Here is a 21,033-nt window from a genome sequence, read left to right on the forward strand (position 1 = left end):
TTTAGGAAAATTAAGTGAGTACTATTCTTTCATGGTCTCCTCTTTAATTAGGAGACTGTTTCAAACACAATTACCTTAAGATAAAGGAAAAGCACTATTCTTATTTCTCCTCCAATTTATTACGCAGAAAAATTTAAATACACTTACGTAAGGTTAGAATAACAATAAACACGTTTTTTTTTCATATAATTGTAATTTCATGACCATATAAAAAGGAAAAAAAAACATTTCATTATAATCTTACAAACAACTGTAGCATAAACCTTAACTTATTACACATTGTTTAATATGTTTTTTAGCACAAATTTTATTGTTAACTTAATAATTTAAACTTTGAAATTAAGTGAGAGATCTATCCAACAAGGAGTAAAATTGATTAAAATATTTGTTCTCGTGTATGAAATTATAAACTAATAGTTAGACTCAATTTTTTTATCCAAAATCACTTAATAACACTTTTTTCATAGAAAAAAATCATATAAAAGATTATAACATCATATTTAACTAAAAAACTTAAAATAATGAGTTTATCAAGTTTTTTTCTTTTATGTTGTTCAACTTCCCAATTTTTAAACAATGTACAATTAAACTCACGTTTAAATTTATTATATTCATATGATAATCATTAATATTAAATTATCTCGCATAGTCATAAGTAGGATTTAAGTATCCGTAGAAAACATTTTTTTTATTCTTTTTGACGGAAAGCAACTTTTATCTTTTTTAGAATTGAAATTGAATCTATTATATAGGTTAAAAGTGAGTGAGATCTTAGTAAGTTAGTGTTAGAAATAGAATCACAAAACTATTTTGCTTTCTTAATTATCTTCCTTTTGGGACAGTCAATTAATACTTATTTATTCAAATTAACAACTCTATGAATCTAGTTTGTTTTTTTTTTTCCTGCTTTAGGTTTAAACTGTTTTTTATTTATTTATTTCTACATCTAGTTTCTCACATAACTGCAATAAAATATTGTTTTTTTTTGTTAATTAGGTTACAAAATAGTCATAATTGTTTAAGATGTAAAAGATTTAAGTTTTTGGTTGAACTTGATTATCCAATGACTAAATTGATTTTGATATTTGTTCTTGTTTGCAAGTTCTTAATAGATTTTTACATGGTCTTATACATATTATTCAACCAAAAGTTAAACACTCCATGCTAATTACGTAACTCAAAATTGATTTTGATTCTAACTCCTCCTTGCCGTAACATATAATCAAACATTAGACTCTCATTAATACCTCAAATTTTAATAGTAATATATATATATATATATATATATAATAACTAGGTCAATTTGAGCTCAATCCAATGGGCCCAATGGTCCATGTAACACACAACTTGTAAGAGATTCCAGTGTGGCCCAAGTCCTCTTTAATTTTAGATGTGTTAGACTAACTCAAACCAACTCATTTGGTAACTCTAGTTAGAATCATTAGATATTTAATGTCATTAAATTATTTTCCGAACATGACATCTGTAAAATTATTAAATAAAAACTAATTTTATAGATAAAAAATTAATTTTTATATTAACTAAATTAAATACTATTTTAAAGATTAAAAAATTATATCTAAATTAGTTTTTATTGTTGATAAATAGTGTTTTTAATTTTTTATCTAATTAACTACCTAAGTTTTAACTACGTACTAATTATTTAGATTTTAAAGTTGGTATCTAAAACCTTGGTATCTAATTACTTTAAAAATTATTTATCAATAGAAACTAATTTAGATAATTTTTTAGTCTTTAAAATAGTATCTAATTTTGTTAATATAGCAACTAATTATTTTTTGTCTCTAAAATTGATTTTTATTTAATAATTTTCTTATAGTAACACACTAATAACTCTTACCATCTTTTTTCCATATACTCAATTTATTGACGAAAAATTAATAGAATACAAGAAGAATGAGTATTTTAGGCTACTCCAACTCTTATAAAAAAAAAATACAAACAAACTATTTAAACCTTTTCCCAAAATTTAGAAGGACAAAGGAAAGAAAAAAAAGAGTTATATGGAGAGAAACTAGTTAAAAAGTAGCACAAACCCTACCACACAACTAACACAACTAAAAGAAGGAAAGTCCTTATACTGTATAAAAATAATATAAACAAATATTTTACTCTGAGTAAAAAGACCTACAGAGATATCACAGAAACCATGTTTGGTTTCTCAGGGATAAATTACATGATTGCTTTGTTCTATATTAATGAAGTAAATGTATACTGATAGTGATGATTTGCAAATTGCAACTCACATCGCTTATAATAACTATCTATACAAAAAAGGAGAAATAATGATTGGGTTCACACAACTTAAACCCACGTATCATATTACAATTTCAACAAAAGAATGCAACATTTTTTAAGAAAAAGAAAAAACCAAGACGTGCTTAGAAACTTTGATCATGGTAGCTAGATTCCAAAACCAGCCAATCTTCCGAGAATCCCTTGTCTGTAAGGCAAAAAGGTTCTCTTCTTCATATCCTCTGACTCTGCTCTCTTCATGGCATAGTGCAGCTCATGTGCTGACTGTCCCTTTCTTCTCGAGGATTCCGAGGATCTGAAACTCGCTGACCCTTTAACTTCCTCGTTCCCATTCTTCTTATAGTACTTCTTCAACGGGTCCTTGCTCGACCCTCTCCCTTCAGAAGCACTTCGAAACAGCAGAAGATCCCTCAACCACCACCTCTTCGAAGAGCCCTTTGAAGAAGAGCTCGAGGACAGCACACTCGATTCATCTTTGTTGATCCTAGGTTGTTGCTGCTGTTGCTGCTGTTGTTGCTGTTCTTTTTGTTGTTTTTCCGCTTCCCATCTATAAGGAGAGTGTGATCGTGTCACCCTACGACCCGAGTTCGACGAGACCTTCTCTTTTCCTCTTCCTCTTCGAAGAGCATCACCGGATTCATTCAAGGGTTTGATTCTTCCGCCGTCGAAGAGCTCCTCGGCTGAACGAGATGACTTGTCGGATTCACAACTCACGGAAAACGCAAAACTGTAATCATCTTTGTCTTCCTCATCATGAGTTTTATTGGCAGCTTCGAATGAAGAGGTATCGGTGGATGAAAAATATTCAAACTCGGAGTATAACTGAGAGAATCTAGAAGGACTTGTGGGTGCGCTCAAGAAGTAGTTTCCAAAACCTTTGGGTGAAGAAGGAACACTGTGATAGATCGAACCCATGTTGCTTCCAAAATCGAAATTATCCATAGTTGGACTACTGGGACTTTGTATCACCACTTCCATCTTTCTTTTCTTCTTCTTCGATCCTAAATTTTAAACTCTAAACTTGAATCTGATAAGAAAGTATCTGAAACTTTAGAAGATGATGAAGTTGTGAGTTTGTGTGTTGGGTTTGTAGCAAAAGGTTTGTGTGAGAGGTGTTGGTATTTATATAAGAGATGGGGTGATGATGGTGAAGGGGTGGGGGAAGGTGAGAAGAAACATCATTGGATGTGGGAAAATTAGGGTTGGAGATTGCTTTGTTGACCATTGGCGTGGGTTGTTTGTTGTGTCATACGTTAATTTAGCCGCCTTTTAATACCGTTTGTTTTTCTTTATGTCAAAAATCTCTCTCATTTGGTGCAAGCTGTGACACAAAATTGTTGACCCACATGCCTCAATTTTATATGTTTTGGTTTGGTAAGCATCTATGTAATAATGGTGTTTACCCTTGCTAAAAATTCATATATAATTACCCATTCCAAATTTTATTCATGAGCACGTTTAAGTAAATGGAATATTTAACAACGTAGCAAAATACTATTTCACCAAACAAACTTATAAACTTTGTTCAATGAGGAATATATTATGTATCAGTACGACCGGATGACTCAGTGAGTCGATCAATACTCGAACCAGTTAACTACCTAATCATGGTGAGAAGGTCACATGACGACCCTTGTCGACGAGTCATGAGTTGACTAAGTCAGCAGGATTAATCCATAATTAAGGGTTGTTTAGCGCAACCATAAACATGAACCAACCTCCTCATCCGGTCCACCAATGAAGACCCATCAAGGTAATATAAATAATACACAAGGAAAAAGGTACGTCATTATCTATAGTACTCTGACACCGAGTGCTAACACCCAAATTGACTTAAGTGTTGGAGTCCATTCTGCAGGTATCACTCTCGCCTGTGGAACCAGACGACTGAGAGGAAGAAGGCGAAGCAGGAAGCTTGGAAAGCCAGTAACCGACCGAAGGTAGAGATAGAAATAATTGTTCTCTAGATCCCAAATCCGTTCGAAAAGATATTAAAAACATTATCCAATAAATCTTATATATACTATTCTCGTATTTAAGTGACGAGATTTACGTGGAATTTTAAAATGTTTAAAAAAAAAGTCGTTGTTATCGTTCCCGTTGCATGCTTCGAGAAGATTTTGATGTGAAGCTATTTATAATTTCTAATGTATTATTTATGTACACGTGTGTGGGTGTATAACATTATTGGGCAGTTTTCAATTGGGTGTTAATAGTTAATTTACGTGATTACCCTTAACTTGGTCAATTGGAAGCTGCTATTAAATAATATAAAACAAAACAATGGATTATTCTCATCTTTGGTGACGGTAAGGGTAGGGGTGTCTTATATAATTTCTTATGATCTAGAACTACTTGCCAATTCAACATGAATAGAAAATAATTAAATAAATAATTACAAAATCAAAACATTATATTTATTTTTTAAAGGTTGTCTTCTATTTTATGGAGTTTGGATAGTGTTTGATTAGGATGATTGTGAAATTCCTGGCTAATAATATAAAATATAAAGACATGGATGTGACGAGCATTTTTTTATTAAATTATGAATAAATACTTGAAATAGAGTGCAATGTGGATTTGCATGAGAAAACAAAGTAGTTAAATACATTTACGTGAAATAAAAATATATTGAAACCTTGTTGTTTGTTTATGTATTAGTTATTGTTGTGTGGCGTGTTGCTTTTGACAATATCGTTCCCACCTTAGGGCTCACAAACATGTGGTTAATGTCTCAACAAAGACTTGTTCAGCACAACAACCCTTCTAGAATTGACCCTTTACTTGCACTTAGTGCAAAACAAACATTATATCTTGTCTACAAAGAAAACAAAATAAAGTAGTAACAACAATGCAAGTGAAACTTCATCAAACCACTAGGGTTTATTTTCAAATGAGGAAATTATAATGTACACACACAAAATTATAGTTTCTAGACTTAATTTTTGAGACTTTTTTATTCATAACTTGGTAGAAAAAGAACTTCAGTTCTTTTAGGTTAGAAAGATCAAATTATTTCATGGAGATGTCACGTGAACTAGTAATAAAGGGTTTAATTTATTCAATATAGTGACTAATTATTTTTTATCTTTGAAATTATTTTCTATTTAGTGATTTTCTTATAATGTATATGCAAACCACATTTTATAAACCAACTTTGTAAAATTGAATTCGGCTTAAAGTTCACTTCATAATATGATAGCAGAGTTATTTATAATTTATCCTAATGAGATATTTGATTTATGGTTTCACTCGTTATCATACTACTATTAAACCATCTATAAATATATAGTCTTTGGGTAGAAAGTAATAATATTTCCGGCTTCTATTTTATAAGTTGAGTTAGATTATAGTATATTCTTCAAAATTGCATTAAATATAAAATGGAGAAATCTGTAACAACAATTAATATAAATTTATGACATAAAGAAAATATGACTAGTTGTGCAATTGTGCTTGGTGGAATGGTTCAAGTCAAAGTCAACGGTTGGACTTTCTCATAATTTATTGATCTAGAACAGGGCAGCATGTGTGTGTATTGCGGCCTTTTAGGAACTAATTGGGCTTTCTCAATTTCCTCCATTACACCTTTTCTTTACACTTCTATATTTTATTAATACACATCTTTTTCTAAAATAACTTTTTCATATTTTTTGTAAAACAAATCAAATTCCAATATTTCAGAAAATACTTTTTAAAATTTACACATGTAAGAAAAGTACTTTTACGGAAGCTATTGTTAGAAAAAAAGTACTGATTTCAGACATCTTTCGACATAGTATCTCGTCTGAATATGAAAACTTAGGTGTAAAAAAAATTTACACATATAATTTTTCTTGTTTAAATATTATCTTGTTTTTGTGGTTTTAAATCATGCACTCAATAACTACTCATTCACTCTTTCAAATTTTATTATATTTATCATCTAATTTTATTAAATTAAAATTTAAAAAATATTATACTATGATAAACTAATTGAGTTTCAACCCATTTGTCACATAATGAAAATTGTAAAGATAAAAAAAACTAACTAATATTTTATACTTCATTTGTTGTTTTTAAAATGTTGTTGTATCTTTGAAAGACCATAACATTAGACCTGAGGTCAAAATATTGGTACCCACTATGGGAATAAAACTCGTTCCCTTAACCCTCGATTGGATAACTAATAATACTTCAAATACGATGATTAATCTTAATGATTTCATCTCAACGAATTTGAAACACAACACTAATTCCTTAAAATTTGATATTTGTATATTATTTTAATTTTTTATTTAAAAATTTCTTTTAAACAAATTGAAACACATGAATATATCAATACATAACAAACACAAACAATTTGTCCTATGAAAAATACTTTTAGAAATGTGTTGTAACTTAATATATCATGAAAAGAAGTTTTTTTTGAAAAAGTTTTTTATAAAACTGAAAAATTATATCATAATGAAATACCTTATGACTTGGAAAACCTAGAGTGGTTTTGTTTGACTCAAAAAGTGAAAGTCACACTACACAAATAATTTTCATTAATTAGTCACAAAATAAAGTTGCTTCACGTGCAAAGAATTTAAAATCAACAACTTGTGTAATTTTCTTTTGGACACATTTTGAAATGCTAATAATAAATTATATAGTAACAAAACGTGCGTTTCATAAAAAACAATTCGGAGCTTAATTTTGACCACTCTTGTAGCTGTAGACTAACCACTATTAAGACATCTTCAAACAAATGAACGAATATAATTTTAAATTTAAATATATTATTGTCTATGAAATATATTCTCTTTTGTTAAAATAATTAAATGATCCTCGCAAAAGATATTTTTTCTAATTTAGTTTGTATTATTTTAGTTTATTTTTTTTGTAATATATATTTTTTGTTTAATATCTGTAATATTCTATGCATTTTAGTTCTTTTTGAAAAAAATGATAATTATAAAATTAAATTATTTATATATATCATACCAAAAAATGGGTACTTTACAAAGAAAAACATAAAAAAAATTACAAGTACTACCATTTTGTAAAAACAATTATATGGACCAAAGTAAAAAAAATAACATGTTTAAATGTAAATTTTGTCACTATGAAACGGTAGGTGAGCCAATAAATTAAAGTGTACGTGAACTGGAAAATAATACCTCTTTTTATTTTATGGATTAATATTAATAAATATACTATATCCTTCTCATAATTATTGACAATATTTTAGAAATTCAAAATCTAAATGATTATTTTTTTAAATTATATATGTATTTAATAATTACAATGTGAGTAGTTATTGTAATTACTAATATCATATTTAGTAGAAACATTTTAATATAAATATAATACTATTATATCTACTAAATATTTCTTAATTCATATATTAATTTTAATGACTCATTTAATAGAGATGATAAAATGTTGTATTTATTCTATTATATATATATATATATATATATATATATATATATATATTCTTGACACAAAAAATAAAGATTCAAAATTAAAGTTTTGTTATTCAAATTTTGTAAGAAAAGTATTTGAATCATAATATTAATTTAAAATATATATTTATATCATAAATTTATATATAATATTACTTAATTTTATGGTTAAGTATTACTTTTGATATTGAATGGTGGTATATTCTTTTATGATCTATACTAATATTTAACTTTAGTCTCATTGCTAAATGTTATTTAAGATTAAGTTTGCATACTATTTGATATACTTTTGATTTTTATAATGGTTGGATATTAATTGATGTTATAAGAAAAGTTACTTACATTATTAATGTTCAATTTTTGTAAAGTGAAATACTTACATTGAATTTCAATCATGTTTTCCTTAAAAATTTATGTAATAAATATATTAAATTTTAAAATATGTCTCATACATTATACAAGTAAAAATACTAGTTCTTTTATAGACAAGGGATGAAAATAAGAAGATAACTAATATTGAAGGTTCTGATTTGAATTTTTATAAACCGTTAAGAGACTTAGACTAGAACAAACATATTATGTTATATGTATTTGTATTTATAATTATTATGAGACATAAATTTAAATTATATTACTTGCTAAAATATTAAAATTAAATAATTATTTAAATAATTTAAAAAATATTATTTATAATTTTAAAATTAGGATGATAAAATGGGTCGGGTTCAGTGGGTCGGTCCACCATCATTTAGGTAGGACGGGTTAACTTTTTGAATTCACCACAATTCGCCAACCCAGCGGGCCAAAAGTGGGACAAGCTAGTCCGTCGGTCTATTCTTCTTTATTTTTGACACTTTTAAAGAGGAATATCATACTTTTTGAATTAAAATTGGTGGTGGTCCACTACTAGAAAATCATCAAATATAAATTAATTTTAGAGACTAAAAATAATTAGTTGCTATATTGATTACATTATATAATATTTTAGAGATTAAAAAAATTATTGATTTCTAAATTAGTTTATACTATTGGTAAATAGTTTCTAAATTGGTATCTAATTAGCTATCAAGGTCTTAACTACCAATTATTTAGATTCTAAATTTGGTAGCAAAAACCTTCGTAACTAATTAGATACCATTTTAGAAACTAATTATAATAATAGAAACTAATTTAAAAATTAAAAACATTTTTTAGTCTCTAAAATAGTATATAATTTAGTCAATATAGCAACTAATTATTTTTTGTCTCTAAAATTTGTTTATATTTAATGATTTTCTTGTAGTGGTCAATATTTTATATAGAAATTTATTTATATTGATTTCTTTATAAATAATTTTATTCTTTGAGGTATTGTTAATATTTATTTTATTTTGTTAGGTATTAAACCTTCTTTTATTCAAATATTAAAGTTTGATTCAATTTCATTAGTCTTCCTTACATTTTTATTGTCCAAAAATTAATATCAATCACTACAATTAAGTAAATAGATCCAAAACAAAAAATATAAAAAATAAAATAAATAAAATAAAAAAGTGGTGAGCTAGCGGTCAACCCACCAATTATTAATTTCAGCTTGTATCACCTTGAGAGCTTCATTTTGCTTATTTTTGACGGGCAACTGATGAATTGTGTCAAAAAGCCCCTATTTAAAATATTATATAAACTTCTTACAGTATTAAAATAGTCACATCAATAATACAATTTTTATATTTTTCATAATTTGCATAAATATATGAATTAAAATTCAATTTTTAGAAAATTTAACATAGTTTTAATGAAAAAATTAATTTAAATATAATTATATCATATCTCTCCATTATTAACAAAAAAATTACATTAAATATTCTTTTCAATTGTTTTTTTTTCTATTCATAAAATTTGAATTGGAAACTTTGTTTATGAGAAATGAATAAGATGATTGGAACCAAAGTCCTATGATTATTGTTTAGGGTTTAGGATTTAAGGATTTTAGGTTTAGAACATTTAAGGTGGTCAAGGATAAGTGTACCCTTCACCAGTGTGTCTTAGATAATCTTTTTCTATAGAGTGTTATCTCATATATGTAGGGAAAATCCTAACCTCTCTATCATAGTCATGATTCTGTTTTAATTGAGTAATTAAGGCTAATTAATCAATAGTCATTACGTTGGATACACAGATTGAAAGACTAGCCATTTATTATATATCATTAGACTAGAACATGCCCCAGCCTTAGATGTAGGTCTGCTACTTGTCTTATTATTCTGTTTGTATTTAGTTATGTTTTTGTTTTTCTTGTAGAGTTTTCCAACTGTACAACACTGTGAGAGGATGATTCTTTGGTCCATTAATACCAATTGGGGTGTTATGTAATGGTTAGACATGGTCCATGGTCATCCACTGTTGCAAAAGACAAAGTTAGGACTACTTAATGCTCTTTTCAGTACAAATATATATCTTTTTTAACTAATTCTTTTAATCCAGAATAAAGTGGTACCTTCAATCATAATTCATTATGAAGTGAACATCAAACCTTAATCTTTAAAAAAAACATATTGATGATTCTAGGAAAGTGATTTAGACATTCAAAAATGATGAATGAACCATTAAAATTGGTGAATGATAGTGTATGTTGAAAACTCTTATAAGATTGGTCAATTAAAAATAATCATTGGCATCAACTCCAATGTCTAAGTCAGTATAATATGAAGTTAGAAGCGATAAAGAATCAATGATTGCATATCTTATAATATTGAAAAGGAGTTCTTTATAAATCTTTTCACATATCATTTGCTTGTAAATATTGTAATCAATGCATGGTTGATTTTTCTTCTTCTAAATATTCAAATAAATTCTAACCCACCACATTAAGTATATTAAACATGAATCCATTATTGCATATTTGATTAAAGATTTGTGATTACTTCACAACAAAACACATGTAAATATATTGGATCAACTAATTAAGGATTATGCAAGATATTAAAAGATTTAAATGTAGAAATGATCATGTAAGTTTGATGGTTTCTAAGCAATATAAGAAGATAAATGGTCATTCCCAACCAATATGCTAAATGCACTTATAATTCTCTAGTTTTAAAATAAAGATTTACATGATTAAAAAATAATAAAGATAAATACAATTTTTAAAAAATTATAAAAAAATGTGTATAAATAAAATATTGATTGTTGGAGATCCTATATCGATTAAAGATAAAAACATTATTTTATAATATATAAGTGAGTGCAAACTTATATCAATTAAAGATAAAAACATTTTATAATACATAAGTGAGTGCAAACTTTAATTTATAAGTTAGTTTTATAAGATTGAATTATACCTAAAGTCTATTTTTTAGTGGTATAAAAACATTTAGAATATATTTTGTCATAAGTTTATTTTTTTTTTTATGTAGTCTAAAACTCTGTCTCATTCTCCTATCCATTGAATATTCAAGTTAAAAAGAGCATTTGAAGAATCCAAAACTACACTATAACTTTCCTACCTAACTCTCTTAAAAACTCTTGGTTTCTGAAATTTGATTCCTTCGTATGAATATGTTTGTGCATAGAACTAGAGGGGACCATGTGAAACAGAAACAAAAATTGGGGTTTGGTTTATGACTACAACTTGGCCGAAAATTTTTCATAGAAGATCAAAAGAAGTGGTGTGGTTCCATCTTAAGCATGTGGGTATGGACCAGTAAAATCTTAAGGAATCCAAATCTGGTCATCTAGTTGGGGTTCTCTTGGTAGTTGGCAACACAAGAATACAAAGAGAAAACTTAGTTAATGATTTTTCTTTTATGTGGCAAAGGATTCTTGCTGCTTCCAAGCAATCAAAGCATGTTGAATGCCATTATGGAACTGCAGTTAGAGCACTTTAAGGTATCATGTATACTCATTAATTGAAGATCACTCTTCTGCCTCACCATAACTAACCTGCCATGAAATGGACCACATTTGCATACTGGTTTATAATCTTCCCTACCTGCGAACGCACCTTTGTTCATTGATTGACATGTAACAGATTTGGTTTAATGTAGACCCTCATAGCTTTATCTGTCTTTCAATGCAGTCACAGATCAACATTTGCTTGCCCACAAAAAAATGATCAAGATTTTGAAGGGTGGGAACATTCAAGTGAGGGTTTAAATTTGGTTTAATAATAAGCCTTCTAGTTTTAAGTGATATGTACCGGTCGGACCTGTACGACAACTAGAAGTTAAACATCCAGTTAAGACTGACCGAAACAACCAAATTCATTACGTCTAAATAGAAGATTAACGAGACTAATCAATGGGTAATCATTAGGTAATACACTCTTAATCATGATTCAAAATCTTAATTCGGTCTAATAACAAAAGATTCATGATAATCATATAAATAGACACAAATTTTAAGAACCAGGTACGATATCATCCAGTACTAATAGCACCGAGTGCCGAATACCAAGATCTCACTTGAGCGTCAGAGTGCCTTTTGCAGGTACCATCTGAACTTGGATTTCACGAAGACAAGAAGTGGAGGAGTGATAGGAGAGGCAGTAACCGACCGAGAAGGAGGGCAATCGTTCTCTCGGTTTCAACCCTATTCGAGAACATGATATATCATTGGTTTAACATGGACTCAAATTTAATTGGAATGACAAGTAGCTTTTGTGGAAAAGCTACACACTTGCATAGTTCAAATTCCATAGCTTATACAGTGATTGTTTTATTCACTTTAGTTAAGAAGGAATCTGAACATTTCTACCCAAGGTTGTCTGTATGTATGATCTACAGTTGTATAAAGAGTTGCAGTGAAGCAATGTACATGGAATTACTAAAGTGAAATTATGTGCATATCAAGTATCTAAAGCTGAAATCATATGGCATTATTTGTACAAATTGTGAGAGGGGCTCAGTTTTTCTTTCCTCTAGGAGTTTTATGGCTTGTTTCCCCAGTTCACTTGGTAATTGGAGGCAGATCCAGTCCAGCAATGATTCCAAGTCTTTTGCAAAGTTCAGCAAATACCAATCCAGTAACTTAGGGACAGAAAACTTTGAAGTTGAAAATCCAATTGCTGCCTGTAAGAACTCTCTTTTGGCCACTTCCAGTTCATTCTCAACCTGGGATGCAGTGTAAACTCTCACCTGCATTTAGCATAGTTCATGACAGATCCATAAATAGATACATTCAAAAAGGTATAGAGTTATCAAATCTTGACATGATTGACAACATGATTCCATGATATCCATTAATACAAAAATGAAAATCAATGACAACATATTATTATGACTGATCTAATCCACCTGTCATAATAAATATGAGGATGACAAAATTGTAAATAAGATGAAATTTATATGTAAGTTGTTTTTATAACTGATATAAAAAAAACTATTATGTCAGTTACTATTTTAAATGACATAAAATATGTTTATTATGTTGGTAAAATCGTTACAAAAAGTTCTATAAAACGTTCTGTTTGCACTAGTGATCGTTTGACGCATGTTGCCAACCCCACCTAATGGCAAACAACTTGGTTGTTGAATGGTAAGTATATTAGCTTTTATTAATCTGCTTTAAAAGTCATATCAATGATTTGTTTTTATTGAACGACAAGTTAAAAATGCATGGAAATTAATCTCGTTTTCAAATGTCTAATGATGCAAAGAGACAAAATGTTAATCATAAATGAACAGAACCGAATGTGGGTCTATGAAAGATTACATAATTCTGTGTAAACTTACAGCAGGAGAGGACCATGTTCCACAAGAGAGAGCAAATGTCACTAGAGGTTCTGACAGTTCCAGTCCATACATGCTTCTTGCTGTCATTTCATGATTTTTTGTTCCCTTGGAAAAGGTCTGCTTGAAAATTTGGTGGTTAACTCTTTATTCTTCTCATTCATGGAAAAGCTATAGAGTTGAAATGGAACACTTACAAATCTCCAATGATAAGGAAGTCTAAGAATGAAATGCTCTATGGTTGTTGCACTTAGCACGTGTCCACCCACATTTATTGTTGCCTGAGTAACAAGAAAACCACATAAATTGTTGAGAACACACTCATGCTATGTTTTACTAAACTCAAAGAACAAGCAAAATAAGAAACAAAAACTACTCTAGTTGTCCATCGTGTACCTTCCGCATCAGTGCAACAGCCATTTCAGGACTTTCTGGTATGCCATTTTCTATGAATGCCTGAAGCAAAGTAAAACTAAAGTACCATCATTATTATGGTTTGAGAAGGTAATTAAGTTCACCACATAAGATCATTGAGGAAAAGATATAGAAATTGTGTTGGAAAAAAAATTTAGACACAGATTACACTAAGTGTTGTTGTAATGAACATAACTGACATACATTCATCATACAGGAGTTGTAGATGTTTATCCAGAATGCAAGCTTCTCCTGATGGTTGAGGTTTTCTAGGTTGACAGAGGCTAGTTTCCTAAAAAGAAGTCTGCAAATTTTCCAGAGTCAAAAAACTAAAACTTCTAATTTGACAAATAATAACAAATTAAATGTCATGGAAAAAGTAGACACAGTAAATAGAAAAATGTTACATACTTCAAACGGTGTAGTAAAAACAAAGTATTTGCAGTTCGTTTTGGATTGAAAGATTTAGCATCAATTGCACATAATTGCTTGTATGGACCAATATCCCTCTTCCCAAATTCCAAACAGATGCCATATGGATCCCCAAACACTGTTTCTTCATCACACATTTTGGGTTTTAGATCCCACAAGTGTGGAATGTCACATGCAGAACCTGGATTCTTCACAGCACTCATTCTCATGAGAATGCTTGATAAGCACTTCACAATATTTTCCGAAATTATATTTGGTCTCTCAGCTTCTGATGAACTTTTATGTGGACTATGGTTTCTCAAATCTGCAATTTGCTGGCTGTTCAACCTTGGTTCTTGCTGCACATTGTGAAAGCTCATATTCATCGACTAAGAAATAATATTCTTCAATTTCATTATCACACACAACTTAAGAATTATTTCTGAAGTATACTAAACATGACACACCTTTATTTTTGGATGATCCAACCTTTTCTGGGGTGATTTATTGTGAAGTCTTTTGATTGCATATTTGTTCATATGGTTGGATGATTGGTTCCTGCTCTTGGAAGAATTACTACAGGATTGATTCTCCTTATCCTCTGGCAATCCAAAAAGAGAGGAAGTCTGACTAACTTCTTTTGCCACAAACTGAAGGCTCAAATCTGAAGCAGCAATTAATAAATCAGAAGCTGTGAAACATAATTGAGTTTCTCACCTGTGAGAGTTGTGGTAGGCCTTGTTGCAGATTCTGCAGCTGAATTACCAACTGTTTGGGATTGAAGCTTCAATTTTTCCAACTTGGGACTATCCATGGTTGAATTTGACTTGTTTGGAGGAGCTGAAACTGAATGTTCAAGTTTCCTCATAGAAGATGACATGTAGACAGCTTCCTGGTACAAATCCTGTCTGAAATGCACAACCTTCTCTTCAAGCCTAACAATTTCCTCTTCCAGAACCGCCACTTCAGCCAGAAGAGCTAGTATCTATAGTTTTGAAAATCAAAGTTCAACTCTCAAATTTCATTTTCAATCTCTTTCTAACATATCAAAGACTAGAGTGCTTGTGTTCAGAAAAAAGAACTAGAGAAATTCATATACTAACATATGGAGGGAGATATGGAGGAAGACGAGGCAAAGCTCCCAATGGCCTGTTGAAAGCCCTCTCCAATGCTCTATGAATGTTCTCTTCATGCCTAAGCTTCTTCTTCAACCTATCCACCTGAAAAGTTGGAGAATTCAGCTCAGCTGCCAGCTATAATAGACCACAAAGTCATACCCCAAACAAGGACAAGGAAAAGAAACAGTGACACTGCATTACATCTTGTTTCAAAGCCAATTTTCTTTCTCTGCTTGAGGCTTTTCCACTTTTACTTGCAATTCTCGAGCTTCCCTGCATCCTCTACCTTCTCATTCAATGCAAAAAAGTCAGAATCCACCAAGAAAAGAAGACAAGAACGAATATAAAATCAAATCCAATACGCTAACAAAGGGAGAAACAGAGGACTTTAGAACAAATAACTAATTATGGATTATGAAACAGTTTTTTCCTTTTCTCTTAACACACCCTCTTTTAACACCATAAACTGATCTGTGTCATGTTTTTTCTATCTCATTGAAACCCAAGCCAAAGTTTGTGAAGAAATTAAGTTCCTCAGACACTTTAATAATAAAAAAAATGATTTTGGGCTATTACTGTGCAAACTGTTTTTCAAACACAAACGGCATGAATGCACCCTTCTCTGACTTCTGAATTTACCAAACTTCAATTACTTTTTCATGCGCTATTGAATTGGAACTACAACTCATACCCAATAGCAAAATTTCATAGCCAAATTCATTGAAACTGTGCTCAATTACTCTGGGTGATTAAAGATCAAACCTTTTTTTTTTATCTTGACATTAAGAGAATGAGCTGAGTGATCCAGAATGAGACTGAAACACCATGAGAAGAAGATGCCAAACTGTTTAATTCACCACTTCACAATGAAGATGGTGAATACAAAATCAGAAACAGTCAAATACTATACATGGTTTGAAGAAAAAGAAGAAGAAGAATAGGAAGAATAAGATGGATGGTGGTGGAGAAGAGTGTTCCACCCCTTTGGGATAAAGAGAGAGATGTGTGATGAAGGTGCTTGTGGTTTGGTTATGGTGAATGGAAGTTGGAAGAAATGGCTGGTTGTGTGAAAAAGACTAGAGAATAGAGGTAGAAAGAAGAGCTTCCAATTCCAACCTGGTCCTGGATGCAGAATAAGACACAGCTAGCTTCTCAGATTCAATTATCAATATCATGAAAAGCCACCAATCTAAGCTTATGTCATCATGAACCGACATGCATATTTCCCTGTCTTCAATTTTAACTCCAAAATCTTTGCGCTTTAACTAATAACTATTCACCTCCACCATTTGCTTTTAACATCTTCTCTTCTTCCCATGCTGTTAAGCTCTCTGCGTGTGTAATTAGTGTACTGAAACTAATCATTAACCTCCTGTTATGGTGCTTTTAAGCACCATTTGAAACAAGATTTTTGGTGGGGATTGGTTACTTTTTACTGTGGATAATGTGTTGCAGTTATTTTATGCAGTAAATAAGTTTATGGGGTGCTGGTTTTTCAGCCAAAAGCTGCACAAATCACATGCGTTGCCAAGTAAGAACTTCTTTTCTTGTTTCCTGATAGATTAATAAGAATCCAATTTCAATGAACTATCATATATTTTTCACCTTTTTTTTTGGATTTAGATCTAAAATGGTGTAGAATCATAGTATCAGAGATGAACACAATAAACCACCAGCCACTGCAAAATTATACAATTTAATCCAAACTTCGGAATAATCTAATTTATCAATTATCTCTTATATTTTTATATTAAAAAGTTTTTTTTTATTTTACTTCTATCACAATTTTGTTTTTAAAAGACATTTTAGTTATTTATGAATTAAAAGACTAAGATATATTTAAACTACTCTTAATCTCAAATCCTAATAAATGATATGAGACTATATATTGAATGAAATAATTTCGATCTTCTACTACTAAAATCTAGATACATAAAAAGAAGAAAAAAAACTAAATAAATTTAAAGTTCTCTTTTTTTATCCTTTATTTCAAATTTTATATTTTTCTCTTTTTCTGCCATCTAAATCAAATGAATAAATGATGGATTGTAGGAAATATAAAATAATTTTATTTAAGATTTTAATTGTATTTAAATTAAAGTTAATAAAAATTCACCATTTTTACCCAGGAATAAAACATGTAAGGTCTTCATCTTCAAAATTGAAAGCAACTTTTTTTTCCAACCTTTTCAGTACATTCAAAAGTGAGAGGATATATCATAAAGTTTAATGATTATTTGCAAATATAGTAGAGTGAGGACAAAGAACTATAAGCACAATTAGATTCTTAAATTAAATAGTTTCTATAAATATTAGGTGCCAATTGAATTTTTCTTCTCTAATTAAGCTAATTTAATAGGCAATAATCAAGATTTTGGAAACTTCAGTGTTGTTTATTCTTTGGATAGTTTTTAGTTTGCACTTTCAAATTAAGCTAATTGAGTTAACTTCTGAAAAAATTAATTAAAATAATCAAACTTAAGTGCAGTAAAAGTTTTGTTCTCATTGTATTAAATTTGATGTTTTGCTTTTTTTTCATCATAGAAAGTTACATGCATGTTATGGTTAGATGAAATATATTTTCTATACCCAAAAATAATTAGACACTATAATGAATTAGAATATTCCAACTAGTTGCTTCTCTATGTATAGTAATTACGTGGCCAAATGATAGCACTGGGGTTATATTCTCATACTAAAAAAAGTTTATTTTAAAAAATAAATATCAATGGTTAATAAGTACATTGAAATATAAAAAAAATTATTCTCTAATTTAACCAGTTTTATATTAGACCTAAAACATATAACATAAAAATGAAAATTTACATTAGTTTCTTAAATAATTTGAAATAAATCACTACAAGAAAATCATGAAATAAAAATCAATTTTTAGACACCAAAATAATTAGTTGCAATAATAACTAAATTAGAAATCATTTTAGAAACTAAAAAAAATTGATTTCTAAATTAGTTTCTATTATTATTAAATAGTTTCTAAATTGGTATCTAATTAGCAGTTTTAACTACCAATTATTTAATTTTTAAATTTGATAGCAAAAACTTTGGTTACTAATTAAATATCAATTTAAAAACTATTTAACAATAATAGGAACTAATTTAAAAACCAAATTTTCTTTTACTTTTTAAAATTGTCTCTAATTTAGTTATTATTGTAACTAATTATTTTGGTATCTAAAAATTGATTTCTATTTCATGATTTTCTTGTTGAATTCAAAATAATCTAACCTAAATAAGGTCAAAATATTTACAAATATGAATTATATTTATGTTAGTCTGACATTAATGGATCAAATTTACATTAGTATGAGTTGTTGAATGTCACCTTAATCTCAACTTCAGATTTTAATTATCTAATTAACTTTTAAATTGATTGATTTAACTTGAGTTTAATATGTATTTGACGTGAAAAGGAAAGATGTATCCATTAGGTTAGGTCACCATTCATTGCATTTGCATAACATTTTTTATATAATTTGCATGCATTTTGTTGTTGGTTTGAGTTTATAATAAATAAATATAGTTTATGGAGACAAATGATTTATTATCTAATACTAAAAAATATTTCTTTAAAATTTCACGCAAAAAGAAATAATTAATTACCTTTTTTAGTTTTATTATTTATTTATTTTACTTAATCTGATTTCACTGTTATACGAAAATCCAATTAAATATCTCAATTTCTTAGACACAATTGACCACTTTCTATTTAATTAGCAGTAAAAACTATTTTGATGTTTAAGTTAGTATTTAATATGTGGTAATTAAAAATAATAAATATTATTTAATAATATTTTTATTTTGATTAGAATGTATATTATAAGATAGTAATGAGTTTCTGATATACTGAATTTGAATTAGAATGAATTATCAAGTTAATCTACAATAATATTTGGTATTATAATTATACCAACAATATAAGAAAATCATGGAATATGAATTATTTTTTTGAAATAAAAAATAATTAGTTGCTATAGTGACTAAATTAAAGACCATTGTATAGACTAAAAAAATTTTGGTTTCTATATTGATGTCTAATTATCAACCAAGATTTTACAAATTATTTATATTCTAAATTTGGTAGCAAAAACTTTGGTTGCTAACTAGACATCAATTTAAAAATCATTTAACAATAATAAAAACTAATTTAGAAACTAATTTTTTTTTAATCTCTAAAATGATCTCTAATTTAGTCACTATAGCAACTAATTATTTTTTATCTCTAGAAATTGATTTCTATTTGATGATTTTAGTGTAATCATATTATAAAAAGTAATGTTTATTAATATTTGACCATGGTTAGTACTACATCGTACAACTTCCAATGGATATAATAGAAAATAAAAATAATAAAAGAGAGAGATAATTGTGTATAATGGTGAAAAAGAAAAGGGTCCTAATGGTGGAGCCTCCCCAACCAAATCTTTCTCCACACTTCTTGTGTCAGATCAATTTTCCATCTCAATTTTTTCATTTGAAAATGACACAAAATAATTAACAAAGAAAATTCGTTAAAAATTAAAAAGATTATTGAAAAATGTAAATTTATCTGTAATTTTGTATCGGTCAATTAATAATTTTTTAATATATATATATATATAATATGAATGCATACTATTCATATTTTTCCACCTTTCTTCCTTGTAATACAACTATCACTTTAATTTTTTTACACTTTTTTTCCATGTAATATAAATACACACGATTCATCATTTCAAAATATTTATTTTTTCTTTGCAACTTTATATTAGTAAAGGAGTATTTAAGTAAATGTATGTTAATGGATATTGCAAGGTTATTACTTCATTTACAAATTCATAAAAGAACATTTAAATTACTTGTAAGTATTCATTTAAGATATCAATTTTTATGTGTGACATACCCACAAGTACATCAAGAATAAATTTTGTAGGCATGTGTAAATATGGATCACCAATCATTATGCTCTAAATCCAAGTGTTCATAATTATATTCGCTACATTAGGGTTGAACTCATTTTTAGAAACTGAAAAAAGAAAAAACGATTGACACCAAATTATAAAAATGGTTGAGTTCTAACAAATTTTGTTCGATTTTTCCTTTTCATTATTCAATTTGTTTTTTTTTTCACCTATATCCTTGGTATTCCTTTAAAACAAGCTCAATTTAATAAAAAAATGGTTAAATATATTTTTCATCCTGTCACTACAAGAAAATCATGAAATAGAAACCAATTTTTAGAGACTAAAATAATTAGTTGCAATAGTAACTAAATTAGAGACCATTCTAGAAACTAAAAAAAATAGTTTCTAAATTAGTTTATATCATCGTTAAATACTTTCTAAATTGGTATCTAATTAGCAACCAAAATTTTAGAAACTAAATAATTGGTAGTTAAAACCTTGGTTGCTAATTAGATACCAATTTAGAAATTATTTGACAATAATAAAAACTAATTTAGAAACCAATTTTTTATTTAGTTTCTAAAATGGTCTCTAATTTAGTTACCATTGTAACTAATTATTTTGGTCTCTAAAAATTGGTTTCTATTTCATGATGTTCTTGTAGTGTGTACTGTAATATAAAATTAGTTAGTTTTTGTCTCTGCTTCAAATTTTAGACCATCTATTGTAGTATAAAAATACAAAAATGATTGAAATAGATCTTTCTGTATGT

The 21,033-nt window shown here is 28.4% G+C and overlaps 2 protein-coding genes across 4 annotated transcripts; both read right to left on the reverse strand.

Moving 5' to 3' along the window:
• Window positions 1-2,081: 2,081 nt before the first annotated feature.
• Window positions 2,082-3,514, reverse strand: AR781 (DUF1645-domain containing protein). Its single transcript, XM_068619609.2, has one exon. The coding sequence runs from the start codon at window positions 3,253-3,255 to the stop codon at window positions 2,425-2,427; it is 831 nt and encodes a 276-aa protein (XP_068475710.1). The 5' UTR covers window positions 3,256-3,514; the 3' UTR covers window positions 2,082-2,424.
• An 8,976-nt stretch (window positions 3,515-12,490) lies between these two features.
• Window positions 12,491-16,733, reverse strand: LOC137816469 (uncharacterized). Of its 3 annotated transcripts, none has more exons than XR_016518292.1 (11): window positions 16,123-16,601; window positions 15,562-15,646; window positions 15,346-15,462; window positions 14,960-15,227; window positions 14,710-14,843; window positions 14,243-14,601; window positions 14,036-14,135; window positions 13,814-13,889; window positions 13,615-13,698; window positions 13,421-13,537; window positions 12,491-12,823 (listed from the first exon to the last, which is right to left on the reverse strand). XR_016518292.1 is itself a non-coding variant. In XM_068619611.2 (11 exons), exons 2-11 carry the CDS (start codon window positions 15,637-15,639, stop codon window positions 12,524-12,526), a joined length of 1,617 nt encoding a protein of 538 aa, XP_068475712.1. In that variant the 5' UTR covers window positions 15,640-15,646; window positions 16,477-16,733; the 3' UTR covers window positions 12,491-12,523. The 3 variants fall into 3 exon arrangements, 2 of the variants coding, with proteins under 2 accessions (XP_068475712.1, XP_068475711.1); XM_068619611.2 differs by having other exon boundaries at window positions 13,814-13,873; window positions 16,477-16,733; XM_068619610.2 differs by having other exon boundaries at window positions 13,814-13,873; window positions 16,123-16,719.
• Window positions 16,734-21,033: the final 4,300 nt, after the last annotated feature.

The sequence above is a fragment of the Phaseolus vulgaris genome, chromosome 1, assembly GCF_051622355.1.
Source record: "Phaseolus vulgaris cultivar YP4 chromosome 1, ASM5162235v1, whole genome shotgun sequence".
Taxonomy (NCBI): Eukaryota; Viridiplantae; Streptophyta; class Magnoliopsida; order Fabales; family Fabaceae; genus Phaseolus; species Phaseolus vulgaris.